At 35.6% G+C, this 24082-nt stretch overlaps 2 protein-coding genes and 1 long non-coding RNA gene across 3 annotated transcripts; 2 read left to right on the top strand and 1 right to left on the bottom strand.

Annotated features, from left to right (window-relative positions):
- The first annotated feature begins 8016 nt into the window (after window positions 1–8016).
- On the top strand, window positions 8017–13467 carry LOC138333365 (uncharacterized). The gene is made up of 3 exons (XR_011209976.1): window positions 8017–8379; window positions 9306–9364; window positions 11952–13467. It is a non-coding gene; the product is annotated as an uncharacterized lncRNA (long non-coding RNA).
- Window positions 13468–15105: 1638 nt separating this feature from the next.
- LOC138332594 (uncharacterized) lies at window positions 15106–15438 on the top strand. Its single transcript, XM_069280593.1, has one exon. The coding sequence runs from the start codon at window positions 15106–15108 to the stop codon at window positions 15436–15438; it is 333 nt and encodes a 110-aa protein (XP_069136694.1).
- Window positions 15439–19400: 3962 nt separating this feature from the next.
- LOC138333364 (kelch-like protein 24) lies at window positions 19401–23219 on the bottom strand. The gene is made up of 3 exons (XM_069281707.1): window positions 23177–23219; window positions 21986–22209; window positions 19401–21197 (listed from the first exon to the last, which is right to left on the bottom strand). The coding sequence occupies exons 2-3, from the start codon at window positions 22190–22192 to the stop codon at window positions 20442–20444; spliced, it is 963 nt and encodes a 320-aa protein (XP_069137808.1). The 5' UTR covers window positions 22193–22209; window positions 23177–23219; the 3' UTR covers window positions 19401–20441.
- Window positions 23220–24082: the final 863 nt, after the last annotated feature.

The following is a 24082-nucleotide window of genomic DNA, read 5'->3' as shown; positions in this document are numbered from 1 at the left end:
ACATATACTTTGTACCATTACCATTTTGAATAATTGCGGTCATATGTATCAATATTAGATGCTATGGTTTTCCACTATTTTCATTGGCTAACACATGGTTACGTGACGTTCAATATATAGCAGTTTGACTCTGTGTTTCCATTTTTAGAAACTCTGAGTTCCATTGCTACCTTCATTGCCCAAACGCTTCATTCCTGAAGGTTCTTTGACCAATGCTTTTCTTATAATTAATATGTGTTAAAGAAACGACATATCTAATATCATGTATCATGTTGTGTATGCAAAAACTGTCGAGGAATTCGAATATAGATTAAATGAACACCTGTGGAATAACCAATTTCATAAAAAAAAACAACCATATGCATGGTTTACAGAGCAAACTGTCAAAGAAATGTACATTCCTACTTTGTCGGAAATTATGTAACTAATATAAAAAAATAAGAACCTTTGTTTCGGTTCATATGGTGTTATATTTCCCTTGTAGAATTTTTAATAACGACCTCGGACTACGCCCTCGGTCATTATTTATTCTACTCGGGTGATATAACCCATATGAACCTCAAGAAAGGTTCATTCTGTAATTGATATATATTAGATATACTGTGATTTTCCACTATTCTAATGGGCTAATGCATGATCACGTGGAGTTAAAACCCCCAAATTATGTGGGAAAAAAATATCATTTGGGGGTTTCACTTATAAAGTCATGATACAAACTATTAAACTAAAAAAAAATGCGACAAACAGTGGCCCCGCCTTCTTCCCAAACTACATTAAATGTATTAGTCAATCAAAGTGTTGCACTCACGTCGATACTGTTCCCTGATTTGTCGGCCAATCAGAAACGTTTTGCAAACTGAAGCTGTGTGGGATATTAAAGGGATCCAAACTATTTACCGTTACAAGTTTTGCTAAATAATAAGCGGTATAGCTGTAAGAGTCTACTACTCTTTGATTCTTGCTTTGATTACAACCAAATGAATAATTGAAACATCTTTAGTGAAGGCAATAATTTGTTGATAAACGAGTTTTCTCCCAGATAGAAGTCAGCTACACACAAAAATGTTCTTATATAGAAACTGGGTATTTTGTGGAACAAGAAGGATAACTCTAAGTTGACTGTAAACTTTGCTCAGTTCGCTTCTAAATTTTGTTTGTGAGATCTGGCTTCAGGATTACACTATCAAATATGACGTAACGTCATTTTTGATTGGTTATGTCTGTATTGAAGATTGTTTTAGACATATATTTCATGATCTTTAGGCCGGATCACATCCAATTTGTTTTTGTATTTTATAATTTACTTAATTTACAAAGTTAATTATTTTATTGATTCGTTTATCATTTTTGTATTGTTTGTTGAGGCTGATGTATTTACGTTTAGTTCACGATCGGTAAGCGTGGTGTGACTAGTCTTTTGTTGATTTTCAGTTTATGGAGATTTCAAAAGGCAGGGTTTTGTCAGCTATCTTGGGAAAAGGACCCCAAGCAAAAATTGGGAAAATATCAACGGTGTTCAACAAAAATAGGAAAAGTATAACTTTATCATTTTTTTTCAACTTTGAAAAGTTCTGGAAAAATATATGATCTTTGCATCAACTTTTACAATATATTAATATTACTGTTGTAGCTTTTCACATCATTTGGGGGTTTTAACTTAATTTACAACAATTGGGTAAATGCTGACTAAATTTGGGAAAATACGGTGCTATTTTTCAATTGGGAATGGGTCCCTTTATTACCAGACCCTACAAAGGCCTGGCAAACACCCTGAAAGGCTCTGTTTAACTGTGATACGTGTAATGCGTAAAATGATCGATGTTACAACATAATTATCATCATCATTCTTTAATCCTCAAAATGTTGAAAGCACAGAGAAATTAAATGGAGAAAAAGTAAAGACATGTTTATTGAAACTGGCTTATTTACTTTGAGATTTCAATGAAATTTACATGGAAAGCTCAATGTTACATACGGTATACGACGATATTCACCCATACGAGACACTCATTTTGAAAAATCATATCGTGTTTATGGCTCTACAATGTATATGAAGAAGGAAAACACACTTACAATCATATTAACGCTAATATTATATTACCCCTAAAATGAATTCTACAGTATTCAGGATAGTATTTGCCTTATTTGAGGTTTTCACTGCGTGTCATTTTGAGAGTCGGAACACAGTGTTAATTAGTACTGACTTGTTAACATATTATGTAACCAATAACAACATGTGATATTTACACAAAAGTGACACAGGAGGTCCCGTACACGCCGCGTGCCATTTTTACTGCCCATACATTTGTATATATATATTAGTTATCTAATAAAACAATACGCACAGATCATCTATAGGTGAGTAGTTTTTGACACTAACGTGTATAGTGTACGTGACGGAATCCCAATAATAGTCATTAATGTAAAAGGACAGGTAACGGTCATCCAGCAGGTGTTAGCTGACCCGCTTAGATCACTATCGTTATGTCCAGTGGCCGGAGAATTCGAAGTGGACACATAAATCATCACACACTCATACTGTAATATCACATACCGTCGCGACTGGTATGCTATTTTTTCGACTACGTTTGTTTACAAATCTTCCATCTCCTGTCGCGTCTTTGGTTTCTTTCTAATACGGAGGTCGACGGTAGCACCCACTTCCCATTTCGGAATTGGATGGAGATTGATAACGATGAAAGACAGTGCAATTTTCCAAGACAAAGACATTCAGTTATTGAAGCCGTCCAGTAGGCGATCGATCAGTGGTCGTTTAATTTCCTAGTTAATAACAAAAAGATATTGCTATTGGGAGACCGATTTATTGGACCAAAAATACAATAACCCATCTGCACGTGGAGGAGTGACCACAGATGTATCGCCGAGCTTGGACTGGACACTACTGTCCGTTAGTGTTAAGGAAGGATGTAGCGTCGATTTTGTCGCCATGAGCGTCACTCGAACCCACATCCTGCAGAGACGCCGGTCTAGCGCATTCATTGGCCAGACAAATATTCCACCAGCAAAGGAACTACTTTCAAGACGCACGTCGGTTGCACCGGATATGTTCTCGTCTGCACGTGTTAATTCATATGATCCAAACATGGGGGCGTTTAGGAGGTGCTCACTTCCGGTCGTGCCAAAGTACCGGTTTAGTCCACTGGTGCGTATCCACAGGCGACTATCCAAGTGTGGACCCCCAGAATGGGCGGCACTTCCTTCACGATTTGACAAGACCATTAGAGGGGACCATTTAAGACGACTGATAATCCTCGTCATTATCGTCGTCATCGTAATTGTGTCGGCAATCTTCTATTCTCTGTACAATGTCGTCGACAAGTTTCGAGGTCTTCGCCCAACTGTGTAATCATGTGGATCTGTTATAACTTCCGGTTATCTACCCACGGATACCTTCTGGTTTGCAGCATGGCATGGATTACGTCTTTTCGTGCTTTTTGTAAAAATCACATTGATCACATCACGAGTATTAAAATCATTTGTTATTTGAATGTCATCAATTAATAGTGGTTCATGTGGAGATGTTTTCTATATTTAGGTTTATAGACTTTGTCTTCCGGAATTTAGTATATTACTGCTATAGACCTTGTGGTCTTTGATGAAAGAATAACATAATTCGCATACTTACAACATGTTTAAATACTTACTATACATGTGGATGTATTGGAATGTCAAGGAACTGGAAACATTCTAAAAAAACTTTGACGTCAGCGTCCAATTGTAGAATGCATCTTTTTTCGCTGGGGTGTTCGGTGCTTCAGGAGCAATAAATGCTCAGTCAATTGGTTTGCAATGCTTTCGTTTTATTTTCTGTGTATCATATGTGTAGATGTTGCCTTTTATTTTATAAATGTAGTAACATTATCAATTTAAATGTATAAAGCTAAGTTATGAAAGTTTGTTTTTGTCAAGGTGCGTGATTTTATCAGCTCAGCTTATGGAAATAAATGGTGGAATTTATTTATGAATTAGTGTTATGTGAAATAATAGCTTATGTAAAGAATGAAGAAGACTTAAACGTTAATATTTGGACGACTGCTTCTCAAACACCCACTTTCGGGCCTATGGCATGCTGGGATAAAAGATCACAGAATATAAATCACCTTAACCTTCGTTCAATTATAAAGAGTCTGTTTGACTGAAATTTTTCAACAATTACTAAATACAATTGTTAAGAAATTCGAAAAGAAGGAAATGAAATGGATGACCTTGATATTTTATGGCATGTTTAAATGACATTCTAACATAGATTTTATAGTTGGTTTGACTGGTGTTTATAGTCAGTTGTATATATGGACAGATACATTGTATATAAATAGGATATTATTGTTTTTGTTTTGGGCAACTTTATATTTTATTTTTGAAACACATATTGCAAATTGCATTATGTACGTGAACTCGGCGAACCTCCACCGCCCACAGAGCATAAATGATACTCATCATCTGAACAATAATTGGTGTTTAATATTGTATATGTGTGTGTGTGAGGGTGTGTGTGTGTGTGTGTATCTAATTACACAAAAAGTGCAGTAAACTTAGAAACTCAAACTGCCCAATTGTGGTAATGATCTAAAGTACGTAAATCTTGTAACCGAAGAAAAATACTTATTCGTCTGCTCCTGTTTCTACGGTGGCTGATTTATGCCATTTCGTCTTTTCGTCTTTTCGCCCCGAAAAGACGAAAATTAAATATCTTAATTCTCGTCTTTTCGTCTTTTCGCGCCGAAAAGACGAAAATTAACAAATTTAAATTTCGTCTTTTCGCGGCGAAAAGACAAAAAGACGAAAAGTCAAACACGAAAAGACGAAAGTGAAGCACGCTAATTAGCGCCTTTAATTTTCGTCTTTTCGCCTTCAAAAATCTCGTCTTTTCGTCTTTTCGTCTTTTCGCCTTTTCGCCCCGAAAAAATACAAATTACAGATATACTTTGTCATCTATCATATACGACGGAGATTATAATGTAATTTCTAATGTACAATTATGATGAAGACCATGTCATGTATGTAGTCAAATTGTCTTTTCAAATAATACACAGTACATTGTACCTACTGATTGACTGTTATAATTAACTGTATTTGAGCAATTTCTTGGTACAAGTCCTTCCTTTAAACTCAAAGTCTTCACGAGTTGTCTTTCATAAATTGTTTTGTTAACAAGTTTATCCGTGGTTCAAACGCTTTCAAATAATACCCGCCGACAACATTTTTTTCAAGTTGTGTAGGGGAGGCAACTCCTGTAAGTGCTATGTTTAGCATCTTAAGTTCATTATGGTCCTTACATATACACGGCAATGTTTTGATAAGCGTAATTGCTAAAGAGGGCGATTAGAACACAAAAAATAAGATATTAATGAATTTTTTAAAAAATGTATCAATGCGGAAATGAATCTGTTAGTGGCACGTGGCATATGCCACGTGTGAGAAATCTACGTAACTGCTGTAAACAAACATGCTGACTTCTGTTTTAAAACTTCTAATCTTAGTTATTGATGAAGATACTTGTAATACAATCAATTTAATAAATCGATTGTTATCATAAACTACTTTGATGCTTCTATATTGAACAATTAAGTCAATATTAAGATAAAAAGATTTCAAAATGACTTCCACACCAGACCGGAAGGCGAAAAGACGAAAAGACGAAAATTAAGGTTTGTTAATTTTCGTCTTTTCGGGGCGAAAAGACGAAAAGACGAAATTTAAGGTTTGTTAATTTTCGTCTTTTCGGGGCGAAAAGACGAAAATTAACAAACCTTAAATTTCGTCTTTTCGTCTTTTCGGGGCGAAAAGACGAAAATTAACAAACCTTAATTTTCGTCTTTTCGTCTTTTCGTCTTTTCGCCTTTTCGCCCCGAAAAAATACAAATTACAGATATACTTTGTCATCTATCATATACGACGGAGATTATAATGTAATTTCTAATGTACAATTATGATGAAGACCATGTCATGTATGTAGTCAAATTGTCTTTTCAAATAATACACAGTACATTGTACCTACTGATTGACTGTTATAATTAACTGTATTTGAGCAATTTCTTGGTACAAGTCCTTCTTTTAAACTCAAAGTCTTCACGAGTTGTCTTTCATAAATTGTTTTGTTAACAAGTTTATCCGTGGTTCAAACGCTTTCAACTCCTGTAAGTGCTATGTTTAGCATCTTAAGTTCATTATGGTCCTTACATATACACGGCAATGTTTTGATAAGCGTAATTGCTAAAGAGGGCGATTAGAACACAAAAAAATAAGATATTAATGAATTTTTAAAAATGTATTAATCACGCTAAAGGATTTGCGGAAATGAATCTGTTAGTGGCACGTGGCATATGCCACGTGTGAGAAATCTACGTAACTGCTGTAAACAAACATGCTGACTTCTGTTTTAAAACTTCTAATCTTAGTTATTGATGAAGATACTTGTAATACAATCAATTTAATAAATCGAATGTTATCATAAACTACTTTGATGCTTCTATATTGAACAATTAAGTCAATATTAAGATAAAAAGATTTCAAAATGACTTCCACACCAGACCGGAAGGCGAAAAGACGAAAAGACGAAAATTAAGGTTTGTTAATTTTCGTCTTTTCGGGGCGAAAAGACGAAAAGACGAAATTTAAGGTTTGTTAATTTTCGTCTTTTCGGGGCGAAAAGACGAAAATTAAGGTTAGTTAAATTTCGTCTTTTCGGGGCGAAAAGACGAAAAGACGAAAAGACGAGAATTTTGAAGGCGAAAAGACGAGAATCAAAGTCGCTAATTAGCGTGTATCACTTTCGTCTTTTCGTGTTTGACTTTTCGTCTTTTCGTCTTTTCGCGGCGAAAAGACGAAATTTAAAGTTGTTAAATTTCGTCTTTTCGGGGCGAAAAGACGAAAAGACGAAAATTAAGGTTTCTTAATTCTCGTCTTTTCGCCCCGAAAAGACGAAAAGACGAAAAGACGAAATGGCACAAATCAGCCACCGTATGTTTCTGATAAAGAAAAAAAAACATTTGTCAGCGGCGAAAATACTTATTCGTCTGCTCCTGTTTCTGATAAAGAAAAACAACCATTTGTCAGCGGTGTAGCTCGGTGGTCCAAAATTGCTTTTTCTCTTCTATAAGATTTACTTCCCCTTTTCCGAGTCCGTTTATTATAAGCGAAGCGAGCATTATCGCTAGACTTATATGACAAAAGGTCGATAATGCTTCATTTTTTTTTTTATCTAAATATATAACTTTGTCGTTGAAACAAAACAGGTTGGTGAAGTGAGATGATATAATTATCCATTGTTATGAAAGTTTTCTATACAGAAATATTTAAATAAACGCATTCGCTTTGTTAGGGCCAAGAATAGTCTATCATGTCGTTCTCTCAATTTTTTATGACGTTTTCCCAAGTCATTTTATTATATAGATTTTAAAACGCTGTTCATTATGGATTTCGTGAGAAAGAGTTGAATTGATATGCTGCCACTTCAATATTATGACAAAGCATCATGGGTATACGCTTTATGCCGTGTAAACATTATTGGTCGGTATTTGTATCCCCTGAATATTACTAAAATGTTATTCCACGTCATTTAACAAGAAAATTAAAAAAAAAATCACCGATGGCATATTGATAATATGTTATTTGTAATATCACTGCCTTTTAAAGTTTTCTCATTCCCTTCCACTAGAAATAGACCAAAACAAAAAGTCATTGTGTATATTTACATGGAGATGGTTTTAAAAGTATCGCAATCGTAATCGAATATTTCGAATTTTATTAAATTAGACCTAAGCTTACCTGAATTGGTGTTACAGTGTAACCTATACCAGGTGTGTTAATTGCTGACTACAGCGTCCATGAAATTTCTATAAATAACTCGGACAGAAATATCAACATGGACCATCGGCACGAATATATTGAACCAATGATCACGTGTGTATATGTATAATACTAATTGCAGAATTGACACATTACGATATTAATTAACATTATATATATAAATAACTAACGCTGTAAGTAATCCCGCAGATTCCTGCCATGTGATTGCATGTAACATTACAGTAAAGGTGCGAGTGCGTCCGTGCTCGTTAATTCGACCAGATGTCCGGATTACTCGATAATACGGTCATGTCTCTTAAGGGACTTGCTATATCCATTAACGTAACGTTATAGATCTCTCGGAACACTACCGTCAGCGCAGCTAGCTCGGCACCCTATCACCCACCATCTACTCCGTGTGTTTAATTATTGAAGGAACAAGTAATTTAATCTCCATGCCAAAACTCTGGTCGGTTCCAGCTTAGTTTTGGTTCTAACCTTAATTAAGTACTATGTAGAGATTCGCGATTTGTGAAGTTTTAGACATTCACTGTGGAGGGACGAGGTGAGGTAAGTATATCATTGTTTATTTACATAGAATATTGATATACAAGATTAACTGCATGTAAAGGTATAGGATCCTATCAGGGTAGACTTGTACGTGTACTACAATAGACAATAATGCTCTGATCTATGGATCATATATCCCGTTTTGCCTTAAATCGCATTTGGCTTGGTATTCACGAACATATATATACTAGTAGGCCTATATGATTTAGCAAATTACACTTTCTCACATTTACACGTGTCACGAAAAAATAAAGAAAAAGAAAATGATTGACAGCGTTTCTCGCGACGCAACAATAACAATGTGTTTCAAGACATCATCGACGATAGCAATGTGTCTCAAGACATCATCGACGATAGCAATGTGTCTCAAGACATCATCGACGATAGCAATGTGTCTCATAAAGCACCTGCAGTTCACCAATATGCGCCTTGTTCGCCAACAGAAACACGACAAGGTGTATAATACTTTTCGATATTTTGCGACATAATGCTACACAGAACATACATGAATGTACATGTATATATAGATATAACTAATGTATATACATTTAACAACGGTTCGTACTTAGATCGTATCAGTCTCTGAGAACAAAACACACGCTATAGTAAACCCGTGTGATGTAATACTATACATGCATAATGTATACCACAGGGACCTGAGAATTAGCCATTACATACATAACATATTTTCATACATTTTAGGGATAAGGACTTAAGTCTTTATCAAAATTTCCCCTTTAAGTGCTATATAATGTGGTACATGTATATACCTGTACAACGGAGAGGTATGCATTTTTACCGGATCTTAATCTAAACGCCTAAAACGTCTTATATTATGTGGAGGCCATGACTAATTACCACGTCCCTGTGTTTCTATTAGCGACTCTATATTGCCGTTTTATGGAAATGTTTTTATTTTTCCTCAGCTACACAGACCAGGATACGGATACAGGTACCAGATACAGATGACGTCATGTAAGCCCAGGTAATTGTTAACGCTATATGTATTTACTATCTTATGTTATACGCGTTATCAAAAATATTTAATTTCTATTTAAATTGAAAATAGTCTCGATATGTTGCCTAAAACCTTCGACCAAACAGGATGGAGCATTGAAAAGTTTTATACCAGAGTTAATAAAGTTAGGGTATATATGTGGCCCCAGTTCGGGTCTGTCTTTGTATACACCGTAAACAACACCTCCGTGTAAGATCGTCCGATATTGAACTGGTAATAGGATTTAATGGTTGATTGGAGGAATAGCGATGGTAAGTTAAATAGTCCCGGGACTTTAAACCCACCACAAATATCATAAGATTTATCCAAATATTTAATTTAAGTTATACGACTTCCTGCTGTGTCTAATAATCGGAAAATGTAATACATATGCATTAACCAATTAACGCGATATTCGTAATGAACACAAAACCACGTGCCATATGATGTTTTCGTTTACGACCTATTATTAGCAATAGGACCAAGAACGTGTCAGGCTTAGAAAAGCTGGAGTATCCAAAGAAAAACTCGCCGAACAACGGCCAATATCTGGCAATTGCTCCACGTGGTGGGTTCTAATTCGTTAAACCAAGATGCGGCGGACTTAGTCATATTTTTGACATTTAGAATATTAAAGAATTTTGACCTACTAAAATGGCCTAAAACAAGGGCTCAAAATCGAGAGTCTCCCTACAAAATAGGGAGGGTTGGCAAGTATGGGACTATTTTATTTCATTACATGTAATATGATGCAACACTAGATAACTACCATTGAATCATATAGCTACCGCATAGAACTGTATTATAGGAGAGACAGGGGAATACACGATCAGACCGGGGTTCGAATCCAGGACTCTGCGAACAGTAGATAATGAATTCCGTTTCCTGAATTCTTGGTTCGGATTGTGTGTTTTCCGGTCTATCGACGTCCGGATTTCCGCGGTTCCACTTTCCACGCCGTTAAATGGAACTGTTTAGAGATTACTTTTTTGTTGAGTTCAGCAATGTCATTACCAGTTATTACGAACTTTGTTGTTGGTTATTGTATTGATAATCCGATAATATTAGTTTATGACGTTGAGAAAGTTCTGATTGAAAACCTTGTAGACACGACGTAATGTTTTAAAAGTGTCCTATCATAATAGCCTGGGGTATTATTGGAGTATCGTAATATATCATTCTAACTATAGGCCTTAAGCCGATGAACGGAAGAATAACTCGGACTACGTAATACAATATGATAATTATGTATGACGCAAAACGAGCCTGTTATTTGAAATACTAGGCCAAAAGCAGGTTAAGTCAGATCTGGTGAAACTTATAAGGCTTCACATATATTATCATATGATCATTAATGATAGTCTTATGATATTCGAGAATATGTCCCAAAACCAATAAAATCCGCATTGACAATCTGAAATACGTCGTAAAGTTAAAAATATCTCATTTGTTTCTTCGATTTTATTTTTAAATCGTTTAATTATCAACACAACTGTCGCTGCCATTAAACTATAACTTTTGAAACACTACTATCGTAACATCCACAGGGACCTGAGACGAATTTTCAACCGTATGGTATTTATATATATGTTTACCATGTATTACTAGTCTCTTTGGTTGGAAATACGGTGCCATGTCCCTGTGGCTCACCAGTGTGATTTACATCATGGATATTAGAGCTGAGCTTCAGGCTTCTCCAGGTTTGGCCACAGCTTCTCAGCAATCCGATTACTAGACAGTGTAATGAATATTTATTTTGTAATTACATGTCTGTTGACGGGTCTGACTGCACATTGATGGTCGTATCGACTACCGACGCGGCTTCTCGTTCTGATTATCTCCCCTAGTTTGATTAATGCCATTCCACCAATGCTAATGGCGTACAGTTTAGTTAGTTACTTGGTTCAGTGGAGGTTCGATACATACGTCAAGACTCAATATCTAACTTGGCCGATAAAAGTATATCTTCGATCCGCTATGGAACTAGATGACGATGCTTCGCATTGGTTCGGTTGGTTTCCATTCAAAGACCAAACGAGTCTATTTCGATATTCAGATTAGCCAGTATGCACAATATATATATAACACGGAAATGTGTGTATTTGGTGTTATAATCCCCGACCATATTTTAAAGATTTCTCAAGAAAGGCCTATATAGTGCGTTAATACAACATCGTACTTAATCGATACGGACGTTCATAATTGGTAACTACATAATTACATGCATGCACAATTGGCGCACAACTAACGAAAATGAGAAATTGAAAAACAACAATGTCAAATGTTATATTAGCCAAATTGGACATTGGCATAAAGAAAGAAAGCCAAGATTTAAATATTGTATTGAATACTAAACTGCATTATGTATAGATTACTGAGTATCAGAGTTTTGTCATCCAACTTGTATACAGCAAGTACACCACAAACCACAACACGCCGTACATATAGCATACAGGTATTAAAAGCCACATTAGGGCCATCTCTCAACGAATTAAAAAGCGATCGTCTGTATAATAGGATAAATATAACGTTAAATTGGGTTCGACTTTTAACATTTAACATATTTCTATCGCAGGTCTGATGTCCAGGGCCACTGTATGGAAGGAGAATGCCGTGATTCATTTCAATAAGAATTCTACGTTAAACATTCAAAAACATGATGCCAAGACTACCGCAATGTACATATATAGCTCATAGTCAGGCAGTAAAGGAAAGTTGAATTCAAACGTCTGCTTCAAAACTTCGAATGAGAGGATGTTCACGTATCAGCACCTTATTATGTTGATCAGGATCCCAAATTAAACATGTTTGTCATAAGAGCAATGAACCGATATGGAATAGGGCATCCAATAGTTTTAACATTATAAACAAGCTGTGCAATAAGGGTTTAGACAGACCAAGGATGCATAACCCTATTTTACAGCGAAGAAGATCATCTGGTCTTTTCAAAGGACATGACGGCGCACCGCTCAATGTAAACGCGACCAAGAAACGCCCCGAACGGGACGGTTTGCAGACACCAGAAAAAGTGTCGCCAGTACCAGTGTCCGTCAGCCTAGACCGGAAGTCATCATTCCGCAATGGCGACGTACACTCAACACGTGGTCCAGGACAAACCACCCCTCCTGTGTTTGTTCAGAGAAAACGTTTTTCTTTTGTATGTGAAAATAATCTGCAGGAACAATCCAGGGAAAACTTATTTGCGAAACCTAGCAACCGTCGGAGTAGGGGTCGACTTAATCGAGCCAAGAGGATGGCGGACGATTTGTTAGCAGACGACAATTACAAACGTTTTGTTGTCATGACAATATCGATGAGTTTATTTATTGTTGTTGTGATTTCCATTTCATTATATCAGATGATCAGCAAGAATTTCATGTGACGTCATTCAGGTAAAATATTTGATAAAATCATTCATATAAAACCTACCAATGTGTTGTGCTCAATATGGTCATTTACGTTGTTTTTGTTAGATCTCAGAACGAGCTTGATATAGACAAATTGTGCGCTTCATGGAACTTGCCTCTGTCCAGTTGGCATTCATATTTGCTATAAATGACAAGTGAAAGACGTTCAATTCTTTAATACGCTGCGCATTTTTCTGAAAACGTTGGAACGGAGTGGCTGAAGTTGGAAGGAAGTGCCACACGCACAGTTTATAATGCGTTATGTTCCTGTGACCTGCCACCCTCGACCTCCTTGATCACATACATGTACGCGTTTGAGATCGTAACCCCTGGAGACCGAGGATGATGACATGTAGATGCATTGTATGAGCTATTTCGTAATCATACAATGTACGTTACTTGCACCGACTTCGCTAGTCAAGGGTATTCAGTCCTTGGCTACCGAAGTTGGTAGCACAATTGATTCGCCACTCGGACATGCTATGTTGTTGTTTACACATTGTGTTGTGTTCCCGCGGAAGTTGTAAGTGCGTATAAATCACAGGGACCTGGCACGATTTTTTTGAAACTAACAGTATACATATATATATATTATAGTATCAAGGGTATGAACTCGGCGGTCTAGAAAAACTGACCTATTTTTTTAAAACCGTGATTATTTTAATAAATGGGTTCTATACAACATTGACGGATATCTTACCTTAAAGAGAAATAATTTCTATTTCCATTGAGTGCTTGATGAATAAAATTGGCCAAGTATTGACGAAGTTATGGCTTGATGAATCGGTAAATTTACGAAAAAATTGCTAGGTAGACATTTCCCTGTCCGGTCGAAATGTCGTCTCGGCTCTAATGGGTACCTCAAAAACCAAACCAAAATCACAAAATCTACGCTTGTGATGGTAAACAGTACCCATAACTGTGTTCATCCACAATCTCCTTTGGAGGTGTCATGACCCGTACTTTGTAAAAACTCCATTTAAACATCGTGTAGCTCTGTTACATTAACCGTCACCGCCATGTTCATTTGTTTTTCGGAACGCTTCTCGAGTTTACCCACAAGCACAACACTACATAATTTGCATAATGTAGTCAAGATATGTAAAGTCGAGGAGCGTTCCGAGAGAAAAAATGAACATGGCGGTGACGGTTAAAGTAAGTGAGCTACACGATGTTTAAATGGAGTTTCTACAAAGTACGGGTTCATGACACCTCCAAAGGAGATTGTGGATGAACACAGTTATGGGTACTGTTTACCACCACAAGCGTAGATTTTGTGATTTTGGCTTGGTTTTTGAGGTACCCATTAGAGCCGAGACGACATTTCGACCGGACAGGGAAATGTCTACCTAGCATAATTTGACGTAAATTTCCCTGATTCATCAAGCCATAACTTCGTCAATACTTGGCCAATTTTGTTCATCAAGCACTCAATGGAAAGATAAATTATTTCTCTTTAATGTAAGATATCCGTCAATGTTGTATAGAACCAATTTAGCAGGATAAAATTGAGTAAAAGTATTCGCCATGCACAGCACGCAATGCAGTGCGTCATATAGAGCAAATGACCACGGGAAAAAACATTCTTAGAAGTGGTTCAATCCGTGGCTAAGACACAACGAAAGTTTTAGTATGCAACGCCATATCTAAGTATAGCGGATACATATAAGGACAAAGACAAAGCTAACAAAGGTTACGGAGACAAAGTTGACAATGAGACGGAGACAAAGATAACAAAGGTTACGAGAACAATGATGATGATATACGAACAAAGGTGACAAGGTTACGACGGAGACAAGATAACAAAGGTTTCGAAGACAAAGATGAATTAAGACATAAACACAGATGACAAAGGTACGGAGATTATAAACAAAGATGACAAGGTTACGGAGACAATGATGACAATGATTACGGAGACAAAAACAAAGATGACAAAATTAGACAAAGACAAAGATGACAAAGGTACGGAAGACAAAAATGACAAAGGTTACGGACAAAGACATAGATGACCAAATTTACGATGAAAAAGGTTTCAGAGATAACAAAGACGGAGACAAAGACAAAGATGACAAATGTTAAGGAGACAAAGATGACAATGGTTACGGAGACAAAGATTACAAAGGTTACGGAGACAAAGACATAGATGACAAAGGTTACGGAGACATAGATGACAAAGGTTACGGAGACAAATATGTCAAAGGTTACGGAGACAAAGATGACAAAGGTTACGGAGACAAAGATGACAAAGGTTACGGAGACAAAGACAAAGACGACCAGGTTACAGAGACAAAGACATAGATGACAAAGGTTACGGAGACATAGATGACAACGGTTACGGAGACAAACAACGATGATAAAGGTTACGGAGACAAAGATGACAAAGGTTACGGAGACAAAGATGACAAAGGTTACGGAGACAAAGATTACAAAGGTTACGGAGACAAAGACATAGATGACAAAGGTTACGGAGACATAGATGACAAAGGTTACGGAGACAAAGATGACAAAGGTTACGGAGACAAATATGCCAAAGGTTACGGAGACAAATATGTCAAAGGTTACGGAGACAAAGATGACAAAGGTTACGGAGACAAATATGACAAAGGTTACGGAGACAAAGACAAAGACGACCAGGTTACAGAGACAAAGACATAGATGACAAAGGTTACGGAGACAAAGAACGATGATAAAGGTTACGGAGACAAAGATGACAAGGTTACGGAGACAAAGATAACAAAGGTTACGGAGACAAAGACAAACATGACCAGGTTACGGAGACAACGACAAAGATGACAAAGGTTACGGAGACAAAGACAAATATGACAAAGGTTACGGAGACAGACGGTGAAGGCAAGGAGAACAACGACAAGTTAACTGATAGAAGACAACAAGGACATATACCATGTACATGAAATCACCGACCATATACATTGTATGTAATCAAATCACAACGCATGGAACAAAGTCAGTACACGTGAACAATGGGCGCGTAGACAAATTTAGGTAATTAGACAAAGACAAATTTCTAAGATCCTGTGTATGGTTACTGTAAGGGTTTCCTATATAAAGCGTGCTGACGAGGGACTGATGTGGAGGGATATTACATGTAATGACATGAGTTACTAACCAGCTAGAGTACCGTATTATTGATACCATAGTACCATACTACCATGATGATGATTTGAAAGAAATGTTCAGGACAGAGCAGCGTCTTTTGTTTTATTTATTTGTTTCTATCATCCAATTCAAGGTTAAGACATACAACATAAGAACCATCTAAATTTTGATTTAGTAACAAAATGTACAGACTAATTTTAAGACTCTTCAATGTACAGATGTCCAGTTAGAGACGATGGTCATACAAATCATGTTCCTCTGTTAGTATAATGTGTCATGGTGCATGTAGTACCAGGAGCAAAACAAATCAATAAGAAGGATAATGTGACTTAGGATCTCCAAAGTGTAAAGGTAGATAAATCAGCTAACCAAAGCAATGGTTAGTAGAATAATGGCAAGTGTCACAATTTCCTACCCACAACAGCTCATTGTCGGTTGCCTGCACTACACGTTGCGGTGTGATACTGTGTACTACTTGTTACGATCTGCGTCGTTTTCCCGAGAAAGTCTTATCGAAAATTCTGACCAATCAGAAAAAAAAGCTTTCAACGCGCTTTGTAAGAAACACAAGCAAGCGTGGAAACGTTCTTGGAAAATGGAACTATTATGTTACAATGATATACCGTATTTATGTACAAGGTATATATATATTATCATATTCTATAATAAAAGGTGTTTTCGACTCATTTTAATTGGAACATTAATATAACCATATAACAATAGTTCCTAGAGGGATCTTGGCGCCCGCCAAAGAATGATCTAATTAGACAAAATCACTTGTAATGTTTTAGTTAAGGTTATGTTTGACAATGAAAAGAGGGATCTATTGTAAACGGACGGACCACGAACGAAAAGCGATTTGAATAGCACACCATCTAAATTATTAATAACAAAACAATCAAACAGTTGTTCAAATGATGGGTATTTTTTATGCTCTGACGACGGTGGAGCATTTTTAAAATTGATTATATAAGAATGTAAACCCCTGCTTTAAAAAAACAACAGGAGGCCCTAATAGCCTTCATTTGACTTCATTATTACATCAAATATGTTCATTTCCAAAGCAAGAATTTATAGACTAGGGGAGATAACTCTTAAGTTATTGAATACATGTAGATAAAAAAATGGCAAATTGTTTGAAGTTGTTAGTTTCACCTAAATGATGTAGGTCAATGCTATACAAATGAATAGCCTTTATGTTCTTCATCAAACGTGCCTATTATAGGCTTTTGACCTTTTTGGTGTCTGCGACCTTAAAGGTAGGTTTCGCCCAAACAAAAAAGACTACGAAAATGAAATTTATCCTGTACATAGATATAATCTTCAGATCATTGAGGTATTTTTAATACGTTTTTTTCATCTTTTCTTCCGTTTATCGGATTTTACTAAAAAAATATTTATTTGGTTGGGCGAAACCTACCTTTAAGAAATAAGTAACCCTTTTTCAGCATGCTACAGGCTCACAATCTTGGCAGTAACACAATCAAATCAGTTACCAATATTGCATGCTAATCCAAACTTATGATTACACAGATACCAGTGCATACTCACACCACCTATAAAATATATAGGGCAAGTTTAATGTGCATTGGATGAACCCATTACATTTTTATTTTTTTAACTGAGTATCAAATATAACTTAAAGATGCTCCACCGCTGACAGAGCAAAAATCATATTCGTCATTTGAACATTAATTGGTGTCTAATCGTGTATATATATGCATAATTAACACAAAAAATATATAAAATAATTTATTTCGCCTTTGGTGCATGCGCAATCAGTATTTCATTCCATATAGGATATAGTGTCACGGAATTTTTTCGGGATGCAAATAATTATTTTTCATATTTTTAACTTAAAGTAAAATTAGAAGCTCTAATTTTTCAGTGGTGGTAATGGTGTAAAGTAAGTAACTTTTGTAACTGAAGAAAAACACTTAATCGTCTGCTTCTGATTTTGATAGTGAAAAAATACCATTAGTCAACGGTGGAGCATCTTTAAAAATCAAACAATCTAATTAAAATTAGACTTGTAATTCCGCTCCACTACGATACTCTAGCGTAACGTAGAGTATCATAGTGGAGCAGAATTACAAGTCTAATTTTAATAAGATTGAAAAATCAAAGAACATGAATTTAAATTTAATAGTGCATGTACATACTATACAGGAATGCTTTCAAGATGGCTTGTTAATTTTGGCATGGAATGGAAATTAAATACCCAACCGTAGTATTATCAATGAAACGTATTACTTTTATACATAAATAGAAAAGGGCAATGGGTTGAAAAGAACGTGTGCGATACTATCAGATTCAATTAATAATACGAAATGTAAGTACAGTGTATGAACATGATATAATCATGCAACACATAAACTCCTACAAAATAAGTGTGTTTGTACCATATATTCCATCTTTGCATATTATAAAGAGTAAAATGTTGCTCCATTGGGGGTAGGCATCGCTTGTTGCATCATTATTTTATGAGCGCAGTTCACATCGTTTTCTTCGGAAAGTATGACACAAGGACAGATACTCTGTAATATACAAATACAGAGAGATCCCTAAGGGTAAAAGCAGTTGAATATATTCAAATGACTAAAAGTTTCTATAAGCAAATACTTATAATGAAAAACAAAGACATAAAAAATATGTCACTTTAATATTCTATATGTTCAAATACAAATTCCTGATGAACAATATGAAATGAATCTTACAGTTACACATCATATTGTAGCTGCCATAGTACAGAAAAATATATTAATAAAATATTAGCACTAAAATACCATTGCATTAGTAATACACCTACATAAAACATTGAACATATAAACAAACAAAAAATACTCTTTACTGTTCTTATGAGTAATGTATCATTCAAACAAAACATGTTCTTTTCATTGGTAATGATGTCTGAAACAAAAGAAATTTATAGCCCAGAAATCCATCTTTCTTTGTTCTTGTGTACAAAGTAAGTTATGAAGGGAGGCGACTTAAAATTTTGACACACATATGTCAGCACTTTTGTATTTAATGTTAAGAATACAGTATTGGGCCTGAAATTAAAAGTCAACAGCACTTAAAGATAACAGTACAGGTAAAATATAATGTATTTCATACTTAGCAAAACCTGACTCATGCACTAACTTAAACTATGATGATAGGTGACTATCAATCTAAACTGTTAAGATAGTGCATTGTGATCTAGCAGAGTTACTTCCCGTTTCACTATGTTATCCTGTGCGCGTAGTTATCAATGGAGTGAAACAAAGGGAAGTAACTGTAATAGATCACAGCAAGTCTGTTTTGACAACGATCATAGAGAACTGCAATCCATGCAGAAATACGTGATCTCACTATAAATCCTTGATGCATACATCTATCATTAATATATATAAATTGTTTACAGCAGGTTTTGTAGTAAAATATTAATAACATGCAATAATGCATCTGAATACATTGATATAAACATACATGTAGTATTTTGTGTTATGCACTAAAAAAATCTTTAAATAAACAATATTGACAGGAGGAGATCTTACAAAATAAACCTCTTAAATGTAGAGTCTTAGCTTTGCATTTTACTCCCATAACCATAAACCATACATAGAAAAAGAAACACAATATTACAAAAAAATAATATAACCGGGATAATTCATGCATCATTATCATGCAACTGAATCTGTTCATAACAATAAATGATAGTTATAAAGAAACAACATTTCACCCACAGGTGCTTAGCTCGTTTTTAAATAAAGTACCTCGTTTTGAAATATAGGCACCTGTAGTGCATGGCACAAACAAGTAGACCTATTTCGTTGTCTGGTGTCTGGTCCCAACCAGCCTTCATACTTGAGAAGTGGTTATTAAAAAATATCTATGATTCTATCAAAATACTATGAACAACAGCAGAGTCAAAACAAAGGTCAACAGACAAAATTACTACCAAGGGGGATAACCTAGACTACATGTAAGCCCGTGTCTTACAGGTAACACAATTAAATTTAACTAAAAGTGACTATAAAACCAGAATGCTTAATTATTGTTAGTAAAATTACTAAAATATTTGGCAAAGCTCCTTAGTAGACATATAACCCATTAACTCTGGAATGGATGGAACACTCATTTGGTGGGGGACTGGCCTGGTCAAACACTACAAAAATACCCCCAAAAATGTCCTAATCTTTGTATTAGTACATGATAGCCATAATCTCAAAAACCAATCTGGAATTTGAATTTGGAGCCAAACCATTGTTGAGGATGACAATATTAAACAGATAAGGGAAGTATTGAGAAACTCATGCCATCCTTCTTGACATCTTCATCATTCTGCACATTGAACCCAACATAAACCTCTTTAGTTTCCTTGTACAGTGTAAGTATGGCATCATACTTGATGTTTCTCCCTGCTGCTGCCTTCTGCCCAACCATCACCACAAATCTCACTTTGATGGGAAATTTGGTAGCGAATGGCATTAAGGGGGCTGCCTGATTAATAAACGACACCTTTAGATAATCGTTGTCCTTCTTGAAGCACCACTGAATCATATTAGCTCTGAATCTGTGACACATGTGTGACGGGGTATAAATTTTCTGGAGGTGACATTTGGCAGTACACTGCTGACCGCATCTCTGATGTAGATCCGAGGTACGTAGTACCGTTCATCTTCTTTATTTAAAGTTCTTGATCCAGTTAAGTGGAATTTGTAGCCCTTGTGCAAACTCAATAAATACTTCTCCAATGGCCCCGACCAAAAGTTTGGGACATTCTCTGCGATCTCCAACTCCTGGGGAGCCATCATGGGAAACCTTACTAGAGACATCAACTTTGCCATATTTTCCATGGTCTCTGCCGGATTGATAGCTCGATCATAACAATTCATCCACTTCACAATCAGGAAGAAGATTTCAACCTCGGACCTTGTGACTAATGTCCCTGAATCAAGAATCGGCATGAGTTCTGAAACTTCTAGTTTGACAAGTTCACGATTCGCAAAAAAGACATCAAAGTTTGTGCCCAGGAAAGTGACACACTTCTTATACAAAGCATCTATGTTAAACTGTAGAGAAAACTTGTACCAAGGGACGACATTCTCTTGAGAGAGGTTTTCTATCATGTAGGTAATGCCAAGGCGGATAAGGCCCTCCACCATATACTTGTCAGCCAACATAAGGAGAGGCGTGATGTTTTCCTCATTAAATGTAATCTTCCAAGTGTAAAGAAATTCCAAGAACTGAGCAAATACTTCTTCCATCTGGCAGTTCTCTTCCAGGGTTAGGTGATCCACATTACACCACTCCTGTGGACATCAAACATTCATTCATGCAAATGACAATAAAAAAATTTAAATTTTAGTTCATAACATTAATTACAAAATTGTCATTGTATAATTGTTAGGTTAATTAACCTCAGAATTCTTAAGAACAATTGAAAAGGCAGTGATTTTTCTTCTTATAAAACTGGGGTCGATAAACAACCCCGTTCCCAATGCCAAACCCCCCAATTTTTTCCCAATTACAATGAAAATTTCCCAAATCAAATCTCTGAAAGACAAACAAAACCCGAAAAAAATTCTCCCCTCCTTGTTTAATCTTAAACAACCTACTCTGAAGTTGTTGTGATGGTCATCATCTTTTGATAAAATGAAACAGTTTACTGTTTTACAATATTTAATCACCTATAATACCATGTTCAGTAATGGGAAACTTTTTCCCAAAACTGCTCTTTTTGCGATTAAAAATTCTCAATTTGTTACAAAAACTTTTTTTCCCAAAATACCCTGAGAAATCACTGCAAGATAAACGAAGGAGAAGTGTAACAGTTCTAGATCGGGTCAACGTTAATCACTCCTGACTAGATACAATGTGTAGCTCAACTACTTGAGAGAACTCTGGCTAGTGTTCAGAGGTCCTGGATTTGGGCCGTGGTCTGGCCACTACATTTTCACAGCTCTTGTTACAATAGTATAATATAGTTATTGTCAGCTTGCAAAAATCTGTTAATCATAGAATGTAAAATCACACATATACTACAGATCTAACTGATAAATTTATGATACACATTCATGATAGATTAATTAATACTTACTGAGGAGAGCATGGTACGGAAAACTTCACTGCAGGAGGAGAGGACAATCTTGTGACCAAAGAACTCTTTGTTTCCGCAGAAGACTTTGACATCACTGAAATCTTCATTGTTGAAGAATTCACGGAAATGGGGACGGTCAGATCCTGTTACAACTTTTGGATTTGTTCCGGTCCAGGAACAATCAGACTCATCCATTTTTGTCTCCATTTTAAATAGTCAGTCTTCTGAAAAGAATTAAGAAAGTTGTCTGTAAATTCATGAAAAGTTTAAATTAAGGTTGTTTGCAATAAGAAATTTTATCATCTTCAGCTCCAATAAAATAGTGTATATGCAAATAGAGAATATAAAAAAAAATCAGTCATTATTATGTTACATGCGATACATATACATTTTGTATATGATCAGATGGCATTTTCCATATGAGGTAGAATTCATGTACATGTAGTTGAGGAAGGTACCACTGAATATATATTTTTAATTATTTTCAAATCATTATGAATCATTAATGAAGTGTAACGGTTAAGTGAAATTTTGTGTATGTAAGTAAGTGTGCACTGTGCAGTTTCATATTTCACATCAAATTTTCTCTTTTGTTTATAACCACTGAACCAGATCAGATGTTACTAGATTATTCTAAATTTTACAGAAGACGCACCATTCAACATCTTTTACATTTCTTTAAAAATATCCATTTTACATTTCTTCAAAAACTTTCAGAAATAAGAAAATCTACCAGATTCTTAATTAAAATTAGTAAAATGCTTCAAGACTCCATGCAAACCACTGGCGTCTGCTTTTGGTTTTGGAAAAATACAATAACCTACCCCTACTAGATCAATATTAACATAGTATACGTAGGTCAACCTACCGATCTATCTTCGGTCTGCTATTAATATTATTTTCAAACCAGAAGCAGACGCCGGTGATTCAAACAAAATAAAAATAAAGTAGGTCGTTAAAAATATAAATACGCTAGATGAACTTATGGTCACAGGGGCTCTATTGCGAGAAAATCTTATAAAAAATAAAAATATGTATCGATTATTTTTTGTGTAATATTTTCTCGCAATCGAGCCCCTGTGCTTATGGTGTGGAAAAAACATGACACTGCAGACGATTTTTGTTTTAAATGTCATAAATTATTTTCCGCTTCAAATTTATCCCTCAAAGCTTATGACACAAGAAATTTACTGTTATTTATCGGGTATATTTCCTTTCAAACCACAAAGGCTTTATATCTGTAAGTCAACAATGGCAATACATTTGGTTGTGAAAAAATGAGTTTATATTTAAGAATGTCAATAATTGCAGTTAGATATCTGCCTTCAGAAGACGATAACTACCGACAATCTACACAAACTTGAATCGTCTAGAAGCCAGTGAAATTGAATACAACAACTAGATTTGTGTGAAACGTCATCATTGGAAAAAAAACTTTGTGTTTGATAAATGAAAACAAAACGGATACCGGCGCCCGACGATCTTGATGAGAAGAGGTAGCTTGCATAAAAAAGCGTATTCTACCATGAACATAACTGTAGTCATCAATGCAATATTTTCATTTGTTGTGAAAAACAAAGAAGAACCCTCCCAAACCAATGGAAAAAGGCGTTAGCCTATTAAGATCCAGGAAACTGTCAACGTCTGTTTCCCTCGTAAACTACATTGCAGTATAGAATACAAAGAGATCTTGTAAATGTATGATAACTGCTTTTAGTATAAATATATAAAAGCTGCAACCTGTATCCAAAGACGGTACTATAACACATAATCAAGAGCTCCATAAGATTGCAAACATATTGGGAAATCAAATGGGAAGTCAGAAATCTTCACTATATGTTGCGAAGATAACAATCAAGAAAACAACATCTGAAAAAGGACCGGATCTTGATGTGAAGAAAACTTGTAGGCCTCCCAACGCTTGGAGAATAAAAAACCACATGCACAGTAATGAGGAAATGCCATACTGTAGTCAACAATCAGATATTTTCGAACCGTTGGTGTTGTCCATCCAACCGACGTATCGAAAAATTGTCAATATCTTCAAAAGAACAGAACAAACATTAAACATTTAAAGAAAGTGCTGTTCACTGATAA

This window comes from Argopecten irradians, chromosome 10 (assembly GCF_041381155.1).
Source record: "Argopecten irradians isolate NY chromosome 10, Ai_NY, whole genome shotgun sequence".
Classification (NCBI taxonomy): domain Eukaryota; kingdom Metazoa; phylum Mollusca; class Bivalvia; order Pectinida; family Pectinidae; genus Argopecten; species Argopecten irradians.
The sequence above is the reverse complement of the archived record's forward strand: the minus strand, read 5'-3'. Positions and strand labels throughout refer to the sequence as shown.

Excerpts from the sequence above, each read along its gene's own strand:
- LOC138332594 (XM_069280593.1), top strand. The coding sequence starts at position 15,106 with ATGACAACGGTTACGGAGACAAACAACGATGATAAAGGTTACGGAGAC.
- LOC138333364 (XM_069281707.1), bottom strand. The coding sequence starts at position 22,192 with ATGGAGACAAAAATGGATGAGTCTGATTGTTCCTGGACCGGAACAAAT. Across the intron at positions 21,198-21,985 it reads TCCGTACCATGCTCTCCTCA|GAGTGGTGTAATGTGGATCA; the intron begins GTAAGTATTAAT and ends TGATGTCCACAG.